A 21,238-nucleotide genomic window follows, 5' to 3' on the forward strand; every position below is an offset into this window, starting at 1 on the left:
TTAGAGACAAGAGATGGTTCCAGGGAGCACAGCCCAGCATACCCAGGTGATCTTAGAGACAAGAGATGGTTCCAGGGAGCACAGCCCTGCATACCAGGTGATCTTAGAGACAAGCGGTGGTTCCAGGGAGCACAGCCCAGCATACCCAGGTGATCTTAGAGACAAGAGATGGTTCCAGGGAGCACAGCCCAGCATGCCAGGTGATCTTAGCAATGAGCACTGCTCAGTAGCATCCTTCAGTTTCTCTGTGGGATCAGTGTTCCTGTCCCACAGTTGCTTACAGTAGAAATGGAATTCACACACAGAGATCCTGTGCAGCGGTGTAACTAATCTGCTTAAAAAGGAAAACCATTTGGAGTCTCCAAGAAGAGACTGAGCACTACTCCTAAAGATGTCCCCGACTGCACAGTAGTCTGGGCATCAGGCTTCTCAAGTCTGGCTTGTGGTCACGGTGGGATATGTCCCACTCATTCACAAGTATCGAGTACGTGCTGATTAGTCAGGTCCTTTAACTTGAGAAATAACCTTATTTGAAACGCAGCTATGCCTAGTATATACACTTTTGAGTTCTATAAAAGGTGGAGTTGTTAATTTTCTTTATAAGAGGATGACTGTAATCATAGTGATAGCACCATTATGTCAAGTCCAGAGAGTCTCGCACTGCTGCTGTCTTAGTTCCTTTCTTTGAAGTTTGTGTTTTCATGCACAGAAGGAACTTTGTTTTCTTAGGAGAATTCTGCGGCACCCAGCAGTGTCTGGTGCTACACAGGCAGTGATGTAGACGTTTTATCTGTCAGCCTGGAGTTATATCTTCAGCAGAGGGCAGTATATCTCCATGTATTCATGCACTTCTCTTTTTTTTTTCTTTAAAGTTTTAAACATGAGGATGCACAGCATTGCTATTTTTAGACTGGGAGTATTAATTAACCAGAAAGCCTATGATCTTTTTATCACACATGTAGAAAATATGTAATGACATACAGGCATGGATTAAAAATCTGAAAAGATTTGTAAACTTTTTTTTTTTTACTATCTGACCAAAGTTTAATAAAATAATTTTATATTAATATTTAATATTTATATTGTAAGCATAAACAGCTGACTTAAGTTCTATCTAGAAAAAGACTGAATTAACAGTCTAGTTTTTTTATATATAACCAGTTATAAATGAAGAAAGGCTCTGAAAAATATAGCATGTTTTTATATATTTTGCAGGTTATTTTTTGTGACTTGTGATACACGCAACAACTTACTTTGTGTTTTACATGATGATAGGTTATGGCATCTTTCCGCATCATCGCCATTAGTGATTATTATGTGTGCAATTTACTTTGCAGCTTCTTAGAGTATGATTTCAGGTATTTTTCCCACTTGGATGTTTTCAGTCTTACACACACCCTAAAATGACTGTCCTTATCATACATGTTCATACCCATTGCTGATAGATTATGGGATTTTAATCCTGGAAGTGGGAGTATATCTCTTTAACACTTGGTAAGTGTTGCATTTAATTTCCAGAAATGTGTTCACTAATTATCTAATAAGCACTATGTAACATTTAAAATAAGCATTTAAAACTTTTTTAGTTCAGATAGGTGAACTTAGTATTTTGATCATAGGTCATCGTTGTTGGGTCCTTCTCTTCAGGAGTGTTCCGGTCAGCTGCTGAGAACTACCTGCTGACAGTGCAGGGTACTGAAGATCTAGGAGACAGACGATTTAGCCTATGTTGTGTGAGAGGGCCTGCTTTTGGTCCCGGCTGCCCTGCTAGCTTACACCCGAAATAATCACACAGAAATTGTATTAATTAAATCACTGCCTGGCCCATTATGTCTAGCCTCTTATTGGCTAACTCTCACATCTTGATTTAACCCATTTCTAATAATCTGTATAACACCACGAGGTTGTGGCTTACCGGAAAAGAGTCTAACCAGTGTCAGTCTTGGACAGGAGCTTCATGGCGTCTGCCACACTGCCCTTCTTCCCAGCATTCAGTTCGGTCTACTCCACCTATCTAAGTTCTGCCCTATCAAAAGGCAAAGGCAGTTTCTTTATTAAACCAATGAAAGCAACAAATAGAAGGAACTCCTACACCAAGCCTAAATTTCTGCTTCTCCACTTAGTGGCTGTGTGATATTGGGCAGAACTCCCAACTTCTCTGAGTCCTCAACTCACCTTTCAAGAGAAAAGTTACCTCCCTGGGTGCTTTTGTTAGATACAGACGTGGTCACTTGTTCCCAGAAATGTGCCGTTTTTTCTCTGCTCGGCCCTCCTTACCCATTGTCAGAAGCTGGGGAAAGTAAACCGGGATGCTGGAAGAGGCACATGTTTCTCTTTGTGTGTTGTATGTTTGACAGTCATTAGGCCCTGATGGTTGTTGATCGTCACCAACAATTGGCTAACAGTGGCAGAAGCAGCAGGGTTTCTAGACGCCATGCTGAGGCTGAATATGATGGGTGGAGCCTGTAGGTCCTGGAGCAGCCTTATTTATGGACTTGACTGCACAGAGGCTCTCCTGCCATGAATCTTCCCTTTCCCCATTTTCTGTCACAGGCTTTCAGCACTGGCACTGTGGTGGCATCTGTAGCCCAAGAGGATCTCGGGAGCTGGGCTTTGTTTTTGTTCCTCAGACGCCAACTTCTACGGATGTTTTTATTTGTAGAGGGAAACAACTGCAGTTTAAAAATGTCATTGCTGTTCCCATGTTGTCTGCCAGGACTGCTGTCCACAGTGATGACTGTCAGCTCCTTACAGAAAATCACTCACTAGCATTTTCCTCTCCCGACCTTTAGGAGTTACACTTTGTAGGTGTGCGGGAGGACAGTTTCATGCTGCTTGTTAAAAGGTGCCTCTCCGGGCTTCTGATCTGCTCTTGCCAGACCATGGGACCTTCAGACAAACTTCACCCTGCCATTTCCCTACAATTATTAGTTTATAGCATTTTCTCTGGACTTACTAGCCACTGGACGTGATGAGGATTCAGGAGTACAAAGAGTTCCACAGAATGCTAGTTTTCAGGTGTCTAAATTACATCTGTGAATCAAAATGGATGGGCATTTTGTTGGTTTCCATGGCGATATGTTATTTATTTGTAGCCATGACTGCTGAAGGCTACACAGTGCTAAAGTTGATTCAGTCTTTGGAGCTGAGGCTCTTTTGACAAGACTTGGCTGAGTCACAGCCCCTGCATCTCAGTGACCTGGTGGAAGGATTTAGCCTTTGTGGGACAGCTTTGGCAGTCCTCACGTCTTCTGCATATGGCATCTGTCACTGTTGCTTGGCACAGCTTTCTTCCACAGCTTAGGTGTGTTTGGAGGGCCAGGCAGTCTGTTGAGATTCATTTTAAGCCATCCAGAAGTGTTAGGGAATTTAAAAACTACTACTATTTAGATCCCATACCAGGACAACTTGTGTGACCAACCAAGTTATGAATGAGGAAGGATTTGTTTCCATTATTATTATAAAACTCCAAAGTACATGACTAGCTTGTAGTCTTTTATTTCACTTGGAAATTTTGCTACAGTAAAGTGACTAAAATAAGCCAATTGGACTCCGATTTAATAGCATGACTACTTTCTTTGCTTATTAAAAAAATTAAAATCAGTCGCTTTTTGAACTGCTAACCTTTTAATCATGAAAGGCGAAGCTCAGGAATTTGTATGGTTTTTAAATAGTGACATTAATCTTAGCAGCTACTTGAATAAATGCTTTTTTTAAAAAAAAGTAATTTATTTAATTTTATGCACATTGGTGTGAGGGTGTCAGATTCCTTGGAACTGAGTTACTGACAAGTTGTGAGCTGCCATGTGGGTGCTGGGAATGTCTGAACCTGGGTCCTCTGGAAAGGGCAGCCAGTGCTCTTAAACACTGAGCCATCTTGCCAGCCTCTTGAATAAATGCTTTATATTAAATTAGGGATAAAATGGCTACAAAAATTAACAAAAAATGTGATTTGAATCTTGAGAATTTATATGTGAAGGAAAAGTTTGGATCTACTTTTTACCAAAAGCACAGGCCTATAATCCCGGCACTGGGAACGCTGAGGCAGGAGGATTAACAGTCCAAGGCCAGTTTGTTTCAAAAATAAAACTCTTTGTTCAAATAGTGAGTTTAATTCCTAAAGTTGTTACATTTGCTGTCTGAGCTGGATATGAATTATCACCCTGTTGTGTGACTTTTCCTGGGGAAAACATGGACAAACATATGAATGAAGGGACTCCATCCTGGTTTAGCTTGGTGAAGCAGTGAGTTCATTGGGGTTGCTTGTGGGATGTGGGTGCAGGGCTCCTAACAGAAGCATGGATCACTCGAGGCAGCTGTAGAACCAAGAGGGCCATGCCAGCATGGGTGACAGCTCATTGAAGCCACAGTCTTGGGGCTTCTTGTTCAGGTGTCAGGCACTTTTAGTAAAGAGTCTCCCTCTCCCTGCAGTTTGTTCAGAGCTTGTGTGGCTTTGGAGAAAGACAGCCTGACTTCTACAACTTTTCTGTTTTGCTTTATTTTGTTTTGGGATAAGGTCTCACTCTGCAGCAGTCTGGAATTCACTGTGTGGATCAGGCCAGCCAGCTTTGAACTCACAGAGCTCTGCCTGCCTCTGTCTCCTGGGCACTAGGATTAAAGGTGTGTGCCACTGCACATCTGGCTGAGTCCTAAAACTTCCTGTTCTTCTAAGTCCTGTAAGGTGCATTAGTGTCCTGAGCTCTGTGTAAGATGCATTAGTGTCCTGATCTCTGTGTAAGATGCATTAGTGTCCTGAGCTCTGTGTAAGGTGCATTAGTGTCCTGAGTTCTGTAAGATGCATTAGTGTCCTGAGCTCTGTGTAAGATGCATTAGTGTCCTGAGCTCTGTGTAAGATGCATTAGTGTCCTGAGTCCTGTAAGGTGCATTAGTGTTCTGAGCTCTGTGTAAGATGCATTAGCGTCCTGAGTCCCCTATGTTCCTATGCTTCCTCAGTTTCCTGAGTTTGTGAGCCTCCTCTTCCTTTTAGGAAGGGGTATGTCAATTCAGAAATAGCTACAAAAACACATCTTCGCTCTGCTGGTCAGAAGTTTGGGGGTGATTTGGCTGGGTGGTTCTGGCTCAGGGTTTTTCTGTTATTAGTCTGTCTTTCTGTTGTCACCTGATGCTGGGCAACCACCAGCATGGTAGGAAGCTGTAAGGGTTGGTTTTTTTTTTTTTTTTTTAACCTCTCAACATTCTCACATTCTTCGTGGGTGCCCTCACGATTTGGCGCCAGGAGTAAGCAGGAAAACTACAGTGTCTGTAATCGAGCCTCCAAAGCTGAGCAGGTCATTTCTTCCCACACAGGAGACACCACGTTTACTCTGCTCTCAGAGGAGTTGGTGGTAGGGGCTTGGGGGACATTTTCAGACCCCCTCAGTTGGTATAAAGGGGACATAGCAGCTACTTAGCATCCCCCACATCTTCAGAATTTTCAGGGTCTAATGAGTGACCCTAGAACTTTGCGCTGGTGGGGTTCCATAGGTATCACAGTGACGGACGTATATGACAGCGATCGGGCTGGTGTTATCTCTGTCACTGGCGGGGTTCCATTGGTACCACAGTGATGGACGCATATGACAGCGATCGGGCTGGTGTTATCTCTGTCACTGGCGGGGTTCCATTGGTACCACAGTGACGGACGTATATGACAGCGATAGGGCTGGTGTTATCTCTGTCATATTATTGACAGCAATAGAGTTGTTTCCAGATAGACACCCTCAGTGGTGTGCAGGACCATGTCCTTGACGTTCCCTGCACAGGAGATGGGAACTCCGTTTCCTTCTCTGTGTGGAAGAAAATTGAGAAGAGAAGTGACAAGCTTGACTGGGCAGTTATTTCTCCTCTGATTCAGTCTTCTCTCCAAATAGAAGGCATTTTGGTGCAAACACGACTTTTCCCCCTGGCTACGAAGAATCCACACCAGGAGAGGGCTGGTGGGATTACTCTGTGTCTCTCCTCATGGTGGTTCTCTGGCCAAGTGTGTGAGTGAGTGAGTGAGCACAGGACCATGTGCGACAACAGAGACGCGCAGCCACTGCCACCTTGCAAGACTTAAGGTTTCTAGTCGGGGTTACCCTCATTTTCAGCTGTGTTTATTTCTGACTTGCTACCTTTGGGGGTCTTGCTTTAAGTTTGCTATTGTTGCTGTGACCAGGCCTCTCTGATAGACTTCCCAGCCTCATTTCTTCGTGGTGAGACTCTCAGAATATTTTAAAAAAAAATTGGAACCGTTTTACACATGCAGAAATATTTGAGGGTGTTTGTTTTCCTAAATGACAATTTCTATTTCAGGTTCTTGTGCAGCTTGGGCTATGGCTGCCAATGCCAGATGGCACCGTTTCTAAGAGAAGAGTTGGCTTTTGCTTAGAAGTAATACCCACAAACAATGCCAGATTAGCATAAGCAAATGTCAGTGAGTGAACACAGAGCCAACACTCTCCGTCTTTTCTTCCCTTCCTAGGCCATGGGTGTTGAGAGTGACCAGGAAATTGTGCAGATGATTGGAACAGAGGAGCACGTGATGGCTGCATTTGGGCCCAGCTTGGAGGAGTGCCAGAAAGCTCAGATTTTCACACAGATGCAGGTGTGTCCTTTCATGGTGTCCTTTGCTGTGGATTGAGACTTCAGTGCTGTTCATCTCAATAAGCCACCGCTGCAGTGACTTTGGGGGTGTAGGTCTGGTAAGGGGCTCGAGGAGAATAGTGCCACAGGAGTTCTGACCCCCTCTGTAAAGTGGAGGAAGAAGTCCGCCTGTGCCGGTCATCAGCCTGTGGTTTCTGGAGTTTTCAGAAAAGGGCTTCGTGGAGAGGAGGCTGCTTGTGTACTTCAGTAACAGGCACCATTTGGGGATATCATTCAAGGGATAGCACACTTTCAAAGCCCTGGCAGCTCCAGTCTGAGGCTTGCCTTCTTTCATTTTCTCTTTGATACCCTTTTGGTGGCAGTGTTGGGGGTGTGTCGCTATGATAAAACACCATGACCAAAAGCAACTAAAGGAAGAGTTCCTTTTGGCTCGCAGTTCCAGAGGGACAGCGTCCATGATAGTGGAGAGAACGTGGGAGTCTCTTTGTAATTCCTCATGCCCTCTGGGAGCCAGGGATGTCTTTCTATAGAACTAGACTAGGCAGTTTGAATTTGTCCATTTGTACATTGTCTAGCCTGTGAAATACTTAAAGGAAAATATAAATCCTGGGTCTCTTTCTTCTGGTCACCTGTGATACATGTAGAGAGAACATTCCCACTTAATTGAGTTTGTGTGTTCTGAACTGAGGTCAGTCTTGGGGGTGTTTAGATCACATCATGCACTTAGGAAGGCCGATGCCGTACTAGCACGTGCGGTTCCAGAGCACAGCACTAGGAAGTGTTCCTCACTGCTCTACTCTCTCCACACTCGTGGGGAATGGACTCAAATAACTGGGCAGATAACATCAGGAAACATTATTTTGATTAGGAAGTACTATTATTTTTGGCCTTTCTTGAAAGTAAAATATTTGGTAGGCATGAATCTTCGTTAAAAAAAAAAAAAACAAAACTTAAGGAGTATCTGGACATTGGTGGTGTACATCTTTAATCCCAGCACTTGGAAGGCAGAGGCAGGCAGATCTCTGTGAGTTCAAGGCCAGCCTGGTCTACAGAGTAAGTTCCAGGACAGCCAGGGCTACACAAAGAAACCCTGTCTCCAAAGACCAACAAGAACAACAACAACAACACCCCTTCCCTCCAAAAAAAATTAAAATAAAATAAATCAAGGAATCCTGTCTAGGGATCTAAGAACATAGAGGGGAAACATTAAGAAGTGAGCAGAAGTAGAAAATGAATACTTGTCCTTTGAACAACAGGTTCACTCTGGGCGGCTTGCTGTTCCTTCTGTGACGAAGGAGTGAATGGTGCCCTAATGGTCACCGAGGGCTCCGATAACTTCCTTCCACATCGTCACCTGCTCAGTCAGGTATCCTTGCAGTGCTGTGTGAGCAAGGGCCACGGTGGTTGGAAACTCACATCTGTGTCTGTTAGGAGAAACTGTGGAAGCTTTTCAGATAACTCAGTGAGATTAGGTCAGAGAAAAGATGGAATCATTAACTTCAGAGAGACAAATGTTTTGTTTCCCTGAACAGAAAATATGAATTTCTAGTTGCTTACAGACTATGTGCTAGGTTAATAATAATCCAAATGTTTGCTACATTGAACATACAGTATTGGTTATGAAAACGCGAGTGTTCTTTCCTTTTCTGAATGAGCATGAAGAAAGCACACTTCACTGTGGAATAGTGTGTGTGACCAAACTTCCTGGGGGAGACACAACATACTCACGACAGACCGAAGTGTGGACACCACCCACGGCCAACCTGGTGAACCAGCGAGTTTTATTAGAAGAGTGTAGATAAGGCTTGCTTACAGGAGCATGGGTGTCAAGCTCGGCGTCTTGAGCGCACTTGCGCAGCCTGCAGGGCATCTCACCAGGGTGGAGAGCGTCCTTTCCAAGTGCCTCAGTTGGTCTAAAGCTCTTCCAAGCAGCTCGGCTGGTCCTGCAGTTCCACTTGTCCTGGAGGAACTCTCAGATTCATTTGTTTCTCTGGCAGGGAGGGTCCTGGTGACTCTGTTCAGTTTCAGGGACTTCCTGAAGCTATGTTGAGTTGTTTACCTTGCTGCTCCTGGAGCTTCTCTGTGAGATGGAATGTTTTGTCTTGGAGGATACTGCACACCACAGATGCCCTTAGCCCTTTTGAAGGTGTGATGCTTCAGTCAGTTGCTTACAGTGTAGGTGTGGTTTGCTTTCATGCCTGTTTTTAGCCTCCACCATTTCCTCGGTCTATGTTATTTATATGGTTTTTATTACTGTCAAGGTGTATAGGTGCCTTTTGGGGAATGTTGCTAGGAATAGTATTTTGGCTTGCCTTGGTAGACTGTTTCTGCAGTCCTCACACTGTGGCATCACTGGGTACCCAGGCAAGAGTTGGCAGTGTGACATCAGAAGGGATTCCCCTCTCCTTGTACCTCTCTCATTTTTTTCCTCAAAGTGAGAAATCTTGGAGAAAACTTCAATGACCTCTCAGTTTAGAGTGTAGTAAAATGGGCGGCGGGGCTGCATTCCCAGCAACCCGGCCGCCTGCTCGGCTAGCTTATGCCCCGAAATAACAACACACAAACTGTATTCATTTAAGCACTGCTTGGCCCTTTAGCTCTAGCCCTTACTGGCTAATTCTGATATCCCGATCAACCCATCTCTAATAATCTGTGAGCACCGGTCTTACTGGGAAAATTCTAGGTCCATCCTGGGTCGGAGCTGAATCGCGTCTGCCCGGGAGAGCGGAGCATGGCGTCCCTCTGAGGCGTCTGCTCCCGAGAGGAGAGCTGTGGAGTCTGAGCTCACTTCCTCTTCCTCCCAGCGTTCTGTTCTGTTTACTCCTCCCACCTATCTTCTAACCAACGAGGGCCAAGCAGTTTATTTTTATTTAACCAATGACCTTCCATCATTAGAGAACATTGAGCTGCCTATTACTTGCATTTCCTGCCAGGTGAGCTTCCCTCATTCAGTTCCTTGTTGCTTACTAAGCACTTCAGGGTCTGCTCTTATCTAGAGATAAGTAACTTTAATCATGTAACTTTACAAAGTGGACAGTATTTCCATTTTCCCTGAGTTTCCTTATGTTCCCTTGGTTTTTACCTCTGTCCTCTGACACCCCCCCCACTACTCCACCCCTGATATTAGGATGGTTTTACCTTATTTGTTCCAGAGCTTTATGTATGGAATTAGGTTGTGTGTATTGTGTCTAACTTTTGCTAAGCATACTCTCCAAAATTTTCCTGAAAGTTTTTGGTTCTTGTTTGTTGTTCCTTTTCATGTTGTTATCCATGCTGCCCCTCCCTTTTCTTGTTTAGTAATATTCCGTGGTATTTTTCATGTTGTTATCCATGCTGCCCCTCCCTTTTTATTGTTTAGTAATATTCTGTGGTATGTCTGTACCAGCTTTTCCCTTTTGTGTTGATGTTCATTTGGATCTCTTTCCTTTGCTTTTGAACAGTGCTACCACTAACAAGTCTTTGTATGGACAAGTTTTCATTTCTTTGGGGTAAATACATGGAGTCGAATTACTGGTCAAGAAAACAGTGCATATTTGACTTTTATAAGGCTGAAATTGCCACACTTTCCCAGTCCCCAAGTGATCATACCATTTAATTACTGACCACAGTGAACAAGTCCTATTGTTCTTGTTCTCACACTATTTGGTGTTGTGTCTTTTTAATTTTAGATGTTCTAGCAGGTGTGTAGCATTATCTTATCTTGGCCTAAATACTCATTTCTGATGGCAGATTATGTCAGGCACTTCTGATGTGTGACTTTCTTTGTGAGGGTTCAAACTGATTATTAGTTCACTGTCTACATTGTTCATCATTTTATTAATGAATTTCAGACTCCTTTTAAAAATGAAGTCTGAGCCAGGCATGGTGGCACATGTCTTTAATCCCAGCACTCAGGAGGCAAAGGCAGGTGGATCTCTGTGAGTTCAAGGACAGCCAGGGCTACACAGAGAAACCCTGTCTACAAAAACCAAAACAAACAAAATATAAACGAAGCCTGGATATAAACCCCATATCCAGCTTTCACATTGCAAACACTGCTCCGGCTTTCTTTGCTTCCACAGTGTTGTTGACCTCTGTCTTCTACAGTCACATTTTCTCTGTATCCTCTTTAAGGAGGTCTTTGCCTGTTCCAGATTAGGGCATTGTCTGTGTCTTTCTCTAGGAATCATATACTTCAGCTTCTGTGTTAGATACAAAGTCTTTTTTTTGCTTTGTTTGTTTTTCAAGACTAGGTAGCCCAGAATGTCCTGGAACTCACTCTGTAGACCAAGCTGGCCTCAAATTCAGAAATCCTCCTGCCTCTGCCTCCCTGTTGCTGTCATTAAAGCCCCGTGCACCAACACCTGGCAGGCCTCAAGTCCTATCTGAGGTTAGTTTCTCCTTTCGATGTGATGTGGACGCCCAGGCTCCTGTGCACATTTGGGTGCTGAGCTGTGTTTCTCCACCAGTCATTCAAAGGACAGCTTTTCTCGTTGACTTGTTTGGACAATTTTGTCAAGAGCCAGTTCACCCCTCGGTGTGGTTTATTTCTGTCTTTCTCTCCCTACTTATAGTTACATCATTCTCATCCTGAAGACTGGGTCTGTCTGTGTAGCCACAGTGATCCACCTGCCTCTGCCTCCCAAGGGTTGAGATTGAAGGCCTGTGATATCACTGCCTGGCTACTATAGTTTTATAGTTGAAACCATGATGTCAGCTATCCAAGCCCTTTGCATATCCATGTTAATTGTAGTACCCAGGACTTAAGAATCAACCAATTTTGGGTTTTTTAATCCTGCTGGGGATAAAATGACCAATTATGTAATTTAGGATGAATTTCAACTGTAAGTCATACCATCAAGTCATCCAGTTCATGACATTCATCCAGCATTTATTTGGGTTTTCTTTACCCTGTAGCTCTTAGTGTAGAGATCTTGACATGGTTTCCTTTTTCTATTTTTTTTTTAAATAAGAACAATCCCATCTCACAGTGATATTCTGAATGAAGAATTGATGACTGCCTTGTAGATACACACAAACACATTTTTTATCTATGGTTTCTCAATTCCCTATAAATAATTATGTGTCAATTTTATAGAAATAAAATATTTTTAAAAATCAAATGATGTGGTTCAAGGGAACCTGTGTATCAGGTTGTCAGTGTGCTATGGTATTTTGTTGCTGATTCATGATATTGAGACTATTCACAAAGCAGCAGTCTGTACACCCAGGGTCCTTGTCTTCTTTGCTTCTAACAGCCCATTGGCACTGATGATCTCAGTGATGTAATTCAGACACTCTTTGTTCTTTTATAGGCACTAAAATATATAGGGAATAAAGTAAGAAGACAAAGAGTGTGGGGAGGTGGACCAAAGAAAACCAACATAGAAGAAGCAAGAGAACTCCTGGCTTCTACCATTCTGACCCACGTCCCCGTGAGTAATGGCCAGCTGTGAATGAATGATGTCTGTGAGATCTGTGGATTCCTTCCAAAGACTCTGGAATGCGGTTTCTGCTGTTGGAAGTGCATCCCCAAGAGCTAGGCACTGTCCTGCCCCATTGGAACTTAGCTCCCATTATCAGCAGTTGTTTGTAGTCAGGGTTGGCTGCATCACTTCTTTAAAATGCTCATTTGCTGAGTTGTCCCCATGGCCTTGAGTTCCATAGTGTCTCGCTTCTGTCATCCATAGCTGGTGAGTGTGCAGAGAGAAGCTGGAGCCTGCCTGGTGGCCTTGAAGTGGGCTGTGTTTCTGTTAGCTCATCATATGTTAGGTATTGCTGGGAGTCATTCTTTCCCTCAGTGAATGTGTGGGCCCCTTTTGCTAACTCGTAGCTCCCAAGTGTTCCATCATGTATGATCTAATCACAGAGTTACGAACTATCCCTTCAGGGAATCTGTGGATGTAGACCAGCCTTGTAGTGGCATTAGGTTCAGTTTTCTTACCTTAAAACACTGTGAGCAAATGGTGTATATGTCTGCACTGCTCTGTAGCTTCTGTTTGTGTGTCTGTGATCTACTCAGAAAATTATAAAATTCCTCTCATTGAAGCTGTATTTGAACTCTGTTTTAGGCTCTTATGGATGATTGAAAGGAGTTTAAAATTCCAGACAGCAAAAGTGGGTAATGGTAGCTAATAGAGCTTTGGAGTTAGAGATGCAGTTGTCCAGGTCTCGGTTTTGAACTAATTTGAATTCTCTGAACTCAGGTTTCTTCATAATGAAGTAACACTACTTCCTCCCAAGTCCCTTGTGGTGATTCAGGGGTATAGCTTATGCAGAGAGCTCTGTTTGTTTCCCAGTTCTCCAAGGTGGTGTAGTCCATTAGCAGCCCGGCTTACCTTAATCTGTGATGTCAGGAAGAGCCTCGGTGACCATGCTGGCTGTGCAGAACTTTGCTAAATTTGGCTCAGAAAGTGTAATTCCTTTGCCCTTTTGCAAAGAGATTGAACTATGGTTTTTAAATTTTAACTATAAATATTTGACTAAAGAATATATGAATTAGGAAAAGACTTAGAGTTTTTAAATAGTTTGAGACAGTTTTTTTTTGTTTTTTACATAAGTTAAAACTTTGAGAGTAATACAGGAAAATGATATATTACCAAGATAAAGCAATACTGTTTGTCATTCTTCAAGACCCAGGCTCAAGAGCATTCTCTTGGCTAACACCTGGGAGTTTGCTAGAAATAGTGAAACTCTCCCTAGACCTATTAGTCAGAAACTCCAGAGTGACCCTCAGCCTAGCCATATGTATTATAGCAAGTCTTTCAGGTGACTGTGACACATATATAGATTGAAAAACCTTAACTGTTAAGAGGGGTGATACTCAAAAGTCTCCAGGTTCTGTTGACAGTTCTATTCCAGCATTCTATGCTCAGTTTAGATCCTCTTACCCATTTCAGGTAATTCATGTTAACCCCCTCCAAGGAATGTCTGAACTGCTGTTGGTAGTCTATAAGTCATGGATATGGTCTACAAGTCATGTGTGTAGTCTACAAGTCATGTGTATTGTCTACAAGTCATGTGTGTAGTCTACAAGTCATGTGTATGGTCTACAAGTCATGTGTGTAGTCTACAAGTCATGTGTATGGTCTACAAGTCATGTGTGTAGTCTACAAGTCATGTGTATGGTCTACAAGTCATGTGTATAGTCTACAAGTCATGTGTATGGTCTACAAGTCATGTGTATAGTCTACAAGTCATGTGTATGGTCTACAAGTCATGTGTGTAGTCTACAAGTCATGTGTGTAGTCTACAAGTCATGTGTGTAGTCTACAAGTCATGTGTGTAGTCTACAAGTCATGGATATGGTCTACAAGTCATGTGTGTAGTCTACAAGTCATGTGTATAGTCTACAAGTCATGTGTATGGTCTACAAGTCATGTGTGTAGTCTACAAGTCATGGATATGGTCTACAAGTCATGTGTGTAGTCTACAAGTCATGGATATGGTCTACAAGTCATGTGTGTAGTCTACAAGTCATGTGTATGGTCTACAAGTCGTGTGTAGTCTACAAGTCATGGATATGGTCTACAAGTCATGTGTGTAGTCTACAAGTCATGTGTATGGTCTACAAGTCATGTGTGTAGTCTACAAGTCATGGATATGGTCTACAAGTCATGTGTGTAGTCTACAAGTCATGTGCAGTTATCAGTGTAGAGAGTTCCCACTTTCCATGTGATTGTGGACATTGTCCTGGAAAAATGTGCTCATAATGAATTAATTTCAGTTTAGTGTAGTAATAGGGCGGCGGGGCTGCGTCCCCAGCACCCCGGCCGCCTGCTCGGCTAGCTTACGCCCGAAATAACAACACACAAACTGTATTCATTTAAACACTGCTTGGCCCATTCTCTTCTAGGCTAATTCTCACATATTAATTTACCCCATTTCTAATCATCTGTGTATGGCACCCCAAGGTGTGCTTACCAGGAAGATTCTAGCCTATGTCCATCCTGGGTCGGAGCTTCATCCGGGGAGCGGGGCATGGCGTCTCTCTCAGGCGTCTGCTCCCGAGAGCAGGGCGGTCCCGAGAGCAGGGCGGTCGAGACTCTGAGCTCACTTCCTCTTCCCGGCATTCTGTTCTGTTTACTCCACCTACCTATGTCCTAACCAATAAAATGGGCCAAGGCATTATTAGCCAATGACCTTCCTCCATCAGTTTAGGTCTAGGGTTGGGTTTCAAGCATGTAGTAGTTAAAAAGGGAGATGGGCAAAATGAATTAAAGAACCAAAGAGTGTAGCAAAGATGACTGCTATGAATATTTATGTTTCTTTCTACCTATAAGTCCACTAGCATTTATGTATGTGAAAGGGCAATGTGAACTAGGCTTTGATGAAAATTAAAAATGTGATAAATAAAATATTTTCCTCACTGATAAGCAAAATAACTGTTTTGATTATTAAATAGCCAGAAGAGTTAGAACTGATCAGTTCAACTTACCCAACATGAAGTCCAGGAAAAGGAAATAGAACACAGAATTCTGTAAATAGTAACTGAGAATATAAATTATTATCCCTATATAACAAAGAGCTCCAGACCTCCGTGGCTAAACATAACTGTGTTGTATCAGTCATTGGTCTGTGTTCTCTAGTCTTAACCACAGTTGGAGCGGGTTCACTAATCTTAACCCGCGGTTGGAGCAGGTTCACTAATCTTAACCCACGGTTGGAGCGGGTTCACTAGTCTTAACCCACGGTTGGAGCGGGTTCACTAGTCTTAACTCGCGGTTGGAGTGGGTTCACTAGTCTTAACCCACGGTTGGAGCAGGTTGCTTGTCTTGGGGCTGTTGTGAAGTTGCAAACGGCAGCTGAGACTGGAGTCATCTGACGACTTCCCTGGGCTGGGTGTCCACCTGGCTCGCAGCCAAATGCGCTGCTTTCCACTGTGTCCTAGGCTTGCTTTCTGATGCCTCGGGACTCAAGACAGTGAACATGCCAGTGGACATAAGGGTTGAAGAGACCAGGCTAGGCATCATTTCCACCACATCTCAGTGAGACTCACTGCAGGCCAATCCACAGTGGGCAGTGACTGAGTGGCGTGGGGACCATAAGTGAAGCAGGTACAGTCGTCATATTTGAAGGAAAACTACCCAAGGCATTAAATGCAGAGACACAAAGTCTAAACACCTCTTGGGAAGTTTATAGACTATTTGAATGTCTGAAAATAGGGAGAATTTTCCAACAGTTCATTGCTTCTTTATTTGAATGTGACATTGATTCTTTTCTCGAAGCACCTTCATTTAGCATGCACCATCGCAAACTGTTTTTCTGGTTTCTGAATCACAGGTGAAGGAGTTCAATTTCCAAGCTAAGTGCATCTACACAGCAGTGATGGTGAGAAGGGTGATTCTGGCCCAAGGAGACAACAAAGTCGACGACAGAGACTATTATGGCAACAAGCGGCTGGAGTTGGCGGGACAGGTAGAATTTTATGTTCTTTGATAAGATTGATTTTGTAGTCACTTTACATATGAAGTCATCCAAATCTAATAAAAACTATATATATATATATATATTTATATATGTATTAGTTTGAAGTATTACTTTTGCGTATGACTTAGTGGTTTTTTTACACTGTGGAAAGTCTGTGGTTTTTAAATTACCTGTTTTGTATCTTTTGCTGAGATGTTTTTTCCCCTTGTTCCAGCTGAACTGTGACTTTAAGTGGTATTAACAGTTGACTTAATTAACAATTTAATTTAGTTTCAATTAACAACTTCAATTAACAAATGTTTCCACAATACCTCCATATTTCAGGCTTGCTCCTAGGTGCTGTTGCTGGCTATACAGGAGGAAGATAGACTGACAAGTGTGTGTGTGTGTGTGTGTGTGTGTGTATATGTGTGTGTGTGTCTGTCTGTGTCTGTGCACGTGTGCACGAGATTGGGTGCCTAAGGAGGCTCAAGCATCAGATCCCCTGGAGCTGGAGCCACAGGTGGTTGGTGTGAGCTGTCTTGCATGGGTGCTGGGAATGGAACTCAGGGAGGGACATGAGTTGGGTTTCAGGTGGGAGAGAATGGGTTTGGAGGAGAATAGACAGAGGCAATAGCAATGATGCAGAGGAGGGGTGGTTCTCTCCCTGACCATGTGGGTCCTGGAAACTGATCAAGCTGGGCAGCAACCCATTAACCCATCTATCTAGCCCCAACAGCTAAAGTTAGAAGTTAGAACAGTTCTTAGGTTTGTGAAGAGTCGGGATCTGGAGTATGGGGAAGCTCTGGTTAAAGGTTAGTTCCTGTTTCACCACCTTCAGGTTGACCACTCACCTTGCAAGGATTTACCCTTTCCTATCTCTAATCCTCATTTTCACCATTTTTCAATAAAAAAAAAATCAAGCTGTTAAGTCCTTAAAAAAGGGGGGGGGGATTATGTAGAGGAATATGGAAGGGAATGAGGAGGAGGCTAAAGAGGATATCCTGTTGCTTAAGAAATTAGAATTAAAAAGAGGACTCCCACATGCAAGAAAACATAGCTTAATGAACAGTGTAAGCACATGAAGGTATTGTGTTGGCGAGAATGTGTAAGAACAATAGCTGCTGGTTCCCACCCAAGGGACGAGGCAGTGGAAGCGTGCTTTAGCTTTAGATAACAGAGTTGTCTCCACTGGCCCAGGGAGCTTTCCCTCAGTCTGGCTGCCACCAGAGAGTTGCCAGGCCAGTCGCCAGTAGGTGTTAGCAAAACCTACTGATTTCAGGCTTAATCTTTGCACTTACCTTTTCTTTTTCAGTAATGTGTTCATTATTTGCTGCACGTTACTCCGTTCTTTGTCTGCAAATTTTTTGTTTCTAACGCAGCTTGCTTTGTATGGGTGAGATATGGAATGGCACCAAAATCCAGGGATTTCCATCCCGGACAAAAGAATGCCGTCTTGACTTCAGAGATTGCCTAATCCCAGCTGTTCTGATAATGTAATTAAGGCTGCCTAATGTCTTTAATTTTGCAACCAGTTTGTGTGAAAAGGAGAATTTGGCACTCTGAAGGCTTAAACACTAAATAGCAATCTCAAGGCGCCTAATTAGAATTCTCTGACATTAAGCTAATTGGTGAAACTGTATTTCAGCGGCTTAGCTTCTTTATTAATTTTTTTAGCATTTTCATTGAAAATCAGTTGATGAGCTGTCAGCACTTTTCCCTTAAATATGATTTGCTCAGTGGTGCTTCTGTCTTCAGCAGGAGGAAAGTTCTCAAACTAGCAGTAGGAAGTGTTGAATATTAGCGAGGCATCCGACCCTTGTCATCATTTTACTTCCAGGCTAGATCTTGTGGTTCATTGTGTGGCTTAGCCTCACAGCCTCTTACTGCTCGGTAACTGGACAGCGTTACTTCTAAAGTTGACGTTTTTAGAGAGGAGGAATTTTTTCCTGTAGCAGTGTGGGTGACTCTGTGAGCCCATTCACTAGTGTTTAGCACCAAGGACATTTTCTTGTGTTTGAATCAGGAGGCCACAAAAGAGTGAGCTGGAATCCAAAAACAACTTCATCATTTGAGACAAAAGCAGCTAAGTGTAAGGACTAATTAAAAGAGCTGGGCTCTGAGGTCCGGTTAAGGGCCCTTGATTCTGTGTAGGATGCTTGTGCAGGTTCCATTGCGCGGCCCACAGGAAGTGGCTGGAACGGGCATTGGTGGTCCCTCCCCCTCTGCACCTGCGTCCACTCCCACAGTCTTTTTTTCCTTGAGTGAAACTGCTGGGTCCCACTGTCGGGAAGGATTAAGCTCTCGGGGAGGAAGTTTTCTTTTTAGAACACTTTTGTACATTCAAGTCCTAGATCCTGGCTTCCTGATCTGCAGACTTGATTTTAGTGGAAAAGTAGATGGGTGTCTCCAACCCAAGGGTTTGGAAAGGCATTTAAAACGGTCCAGTTTAGAAAAATTCTTTTGATGTTAAGGAAAACTTAGTTGTTTTGAGTAATTCTTTGTTCAAAGTTGTAAGTCTGCTTTCCCATTATAAATTCAGGAATATAGTCAGCAGGGAATTTGGTAAATCACCAACTTACATGTTTTCAGTGATCTCAGAATTCCTCTTTAAGTGAATCATTGAAATGTTTTGCTAGTTGACTTAAATCACAAACCAATATGTTGAGCTTTTATGTTCTGTTTACCAAAGGAAAGCTTATGTGGGAAATAGGAGTATAATTATGAATAGAGATTGGTGTTTATAATAATAGCTACTATATTGTTGAAGAAGTATGCCAGCTCCCTGTTCTAGTAATAACTACTCAGTCTTTCCTCTCTGTGAACTTGATGTTACTGATATTTCCATTATCTGGTGCTGTGGCACACGCTTGTCCTAAGCAGTGGCTTCATTTCTTAGACCACACAATTTTGTGGGTCAGGCTTTCAGATGGAACTGGGCTGTCTGCCTGTTTCACATGGTGCTGGTGGAGGTCAACCACTGGTCATCTAGTGGATGACTGCACAGGGCTTGAAGGGCAAGGCCCCGTGAGGATGTGACTTCTCTGGACTGTGGCTCGGACGACCATACACTAAGGGTGCATGTTTCCATGGACAGACAGAACCTCTGTCTCAGGCCTAGAATCCTTAACACTTCCATGCGGGTCAGAATGCTCACAAGCCTGCCCATGTTGTTTTTATACTTCAGGGGACAGCCAGAGGTTGGGCAAAGTTTATTCACATAATTTGGGTTTCTCCCCGTGTCTCTTTCCCTTCTGAGAATTTTTTACAGCTATTTGTATTTATTAGCTGGGGTTGCTTTTTTTCTAGTTCTTCATCCAATAAAACCAAGAAGGGAACTGAGGGGGTCCTAGATCGGTGGGATGGGAGTCTCTATTTTTTCTTTCCATTTAGACCCATCTCACAGTGCAGTTAACTGTTAGGTAAAAAGTTTTAAAAACAAGAAATGTAGCCATTGCTGAATATCTTCTGGTTTCTGCCTCTCTGTGCCTTCAAGATGGAGCTGCTGTGTTCAGACTCCATCTGGAGGCGGATCCATCCCCTTGGTGCTGGGCTAACCTCCAGTTCTGCAACAACCACCTTACCTGGTTTTCATCGCTCCCTGCTCTTCCATGACCAAACTGTGTGAAATACGTTATCTAATAGCATTTATTTTCATGTCATCCTTAGCATAAATTAGAGTTTATCACACAGATGTGTGTTATGAGGGCACAGTTGCGATGGATACGAAAGGCTTCTTCTCAGCTCAGACTGTCATCCGTGCCCCTCCGTTTGCCTGTGCTTCATTTCTCTCTGCACTTAGAGTTATTTGCATTTATTATTATCTTAATTTATTACAGTGTTTAAGGTTTTTGTTTTTGTTTTGTGTAATAGTAGCTTTGGCTGCCCTGGAACTTGTTCTGTAGACTGGGCTAGCTTCGAACTCACAGAGATCCGCCTGCCTCCTGAGTGCTGGGATTAAAAGTGTGTGCCAGCAAGTTTTTTGTCTTTATTATTTCTAGTTGTGCGTCTGTGTGTGAGTGTGTACAAAAGCATGGATGCCCGTGAGGCTGTGGGTGCCGAGCAGCACACTGCTTTTTACTGTTGGCTTTGCCTCTAGCTCTGACAGCAAAATTGTAAACCTTTTGCCACAATATAAGTTTTGTTTATTTTTGAGCTTCATAAAATAAATTTATATCATACAATTCATCTATAATTTTTATATTCAGCGTTATTTTTAAGATTCAACAGTATTGTGTATCACCATAGTGCATTTTTATTTCTGAATTATAATCCACTGCGCGTGGACTCCATGAATGTAAATACTGCTCTGCCCAGTCTCCCAGTCAGGAGCTTTGTGTGCTTTCCCTTTTCTTTATCCTAGCCGCCTTGGTCACCTCTCCTGGTTGCTGTTGTAGATACTTAGATCAGGAGGACTGGCTGCCCAAGTGTGTGCACTGCCTTGTGTCTCCCTCCCTCGCTTCTTGCCTGACTCTGACGCTTTGTCTCTGGGGTTCAGAGTGGCATCTTCTTGCCTGACTCTGACACTTTTGTCTCTGGGGTTCAGAGTGGCATCTTGTGTCCTTATTTGTATTTCCTCCTTAACGGATGAGATTGAGCTCTTTATTAACCTTATTATTTCCTCTGCTTTGAAATATCTTGTTTGCATCCTTATTAATTTCAAGAAGAAAATTTGAGTGTTCTAGGTCCTGTTTTTAACGAATTATGTATGCTATAGCTATCTTCTCCTTGCCTGAATTCTCCGTTTAACTTCATGACACCTTTTAACAATTTTTTATTTGTAATCAGCTTTGTTAACTCTCCTTTTCAGTATTTTGAGCTTTTTGTTTTTGAAATTTATATCTTTGGTATTTGTTCTTCAGACAAGTGTGAGTGGTATAAAGAACCCTATTTCAGAGTGGGGATTTATCTTAGTTGGTAGGGTGTCTGTCTGCCTAGCGTGCCCACATTCCTGAGTTCAGTCTCTCACAGTATGGCAGTGCATTGACTCTAATCCCAGGACTCGGGGTGGAGGCAGGACTTTCAGAAGGTCAAGGACTGGACTGGAGAGATGCTTCAGAAGTTAAGAGCATGAGCTGCTCCTTCAGAGAACCCAGGTTTTATTCCCAGAACCACTTGTTATACGATCCTTCACTTTTCGGTCCATTTGCCTGTATGTCTGTTGTCTTTAGCACAAGGTGGACTATTTTAGGGTCTTAGAGTTTTCCTTATAAATCTTAGAATTAGTCTGCTAATTTTCATAAAATTCTTGTAGGGATTTTCCTTA

The 21,238-nt window shown here is 43.0% G+C and overlaps 1 protein-coding gene across 1 annotated transcript in view; it reads left to right on the forward strand.

Moving 5' to 3' along the window:
* Window positions 1-21,238, forward strand: part of Polr3b (RNA polymerase III subunit B) — a 103,956-nt gene that overhangs the window by 21,805 nt on the left and 60,913 nt on the right. Inside the window, exons 10-12 of the mRNA XM_041674642.1 lie at window positions 6,464-6,586; window positions 11,880-11,999; window positions 15,847-15,981. Of these exons, the coding sequence (XP_041530576.1) occupies window positions 6,464-6,586; window positions 11,880-11,999; window positions 15,847-15,981 (378 nt within the window). The remainder of the gene's footprint in view (window positions 1-6,463; window positions 6,587-11,879; window positions 12,000-15,846; window positions 15,982-21,238) is intronic.

This window comes from Microtus oregoni, unplaced genomic scaffold (genome assembly GCF_018167655.1).
Source record: "Microtus oregoni isolate MIOR12 unplaced genomic scaffold, Mior012 000001F_ref0000356, whole genome shotgun sequence".
NCBI classification, from domain to species: domain Eukaryota; kingdom Metazoa; phylum Chordata; class Mammalia; order Rodentia; family Cricetidae; genus Microtus; species Microtus oregoni.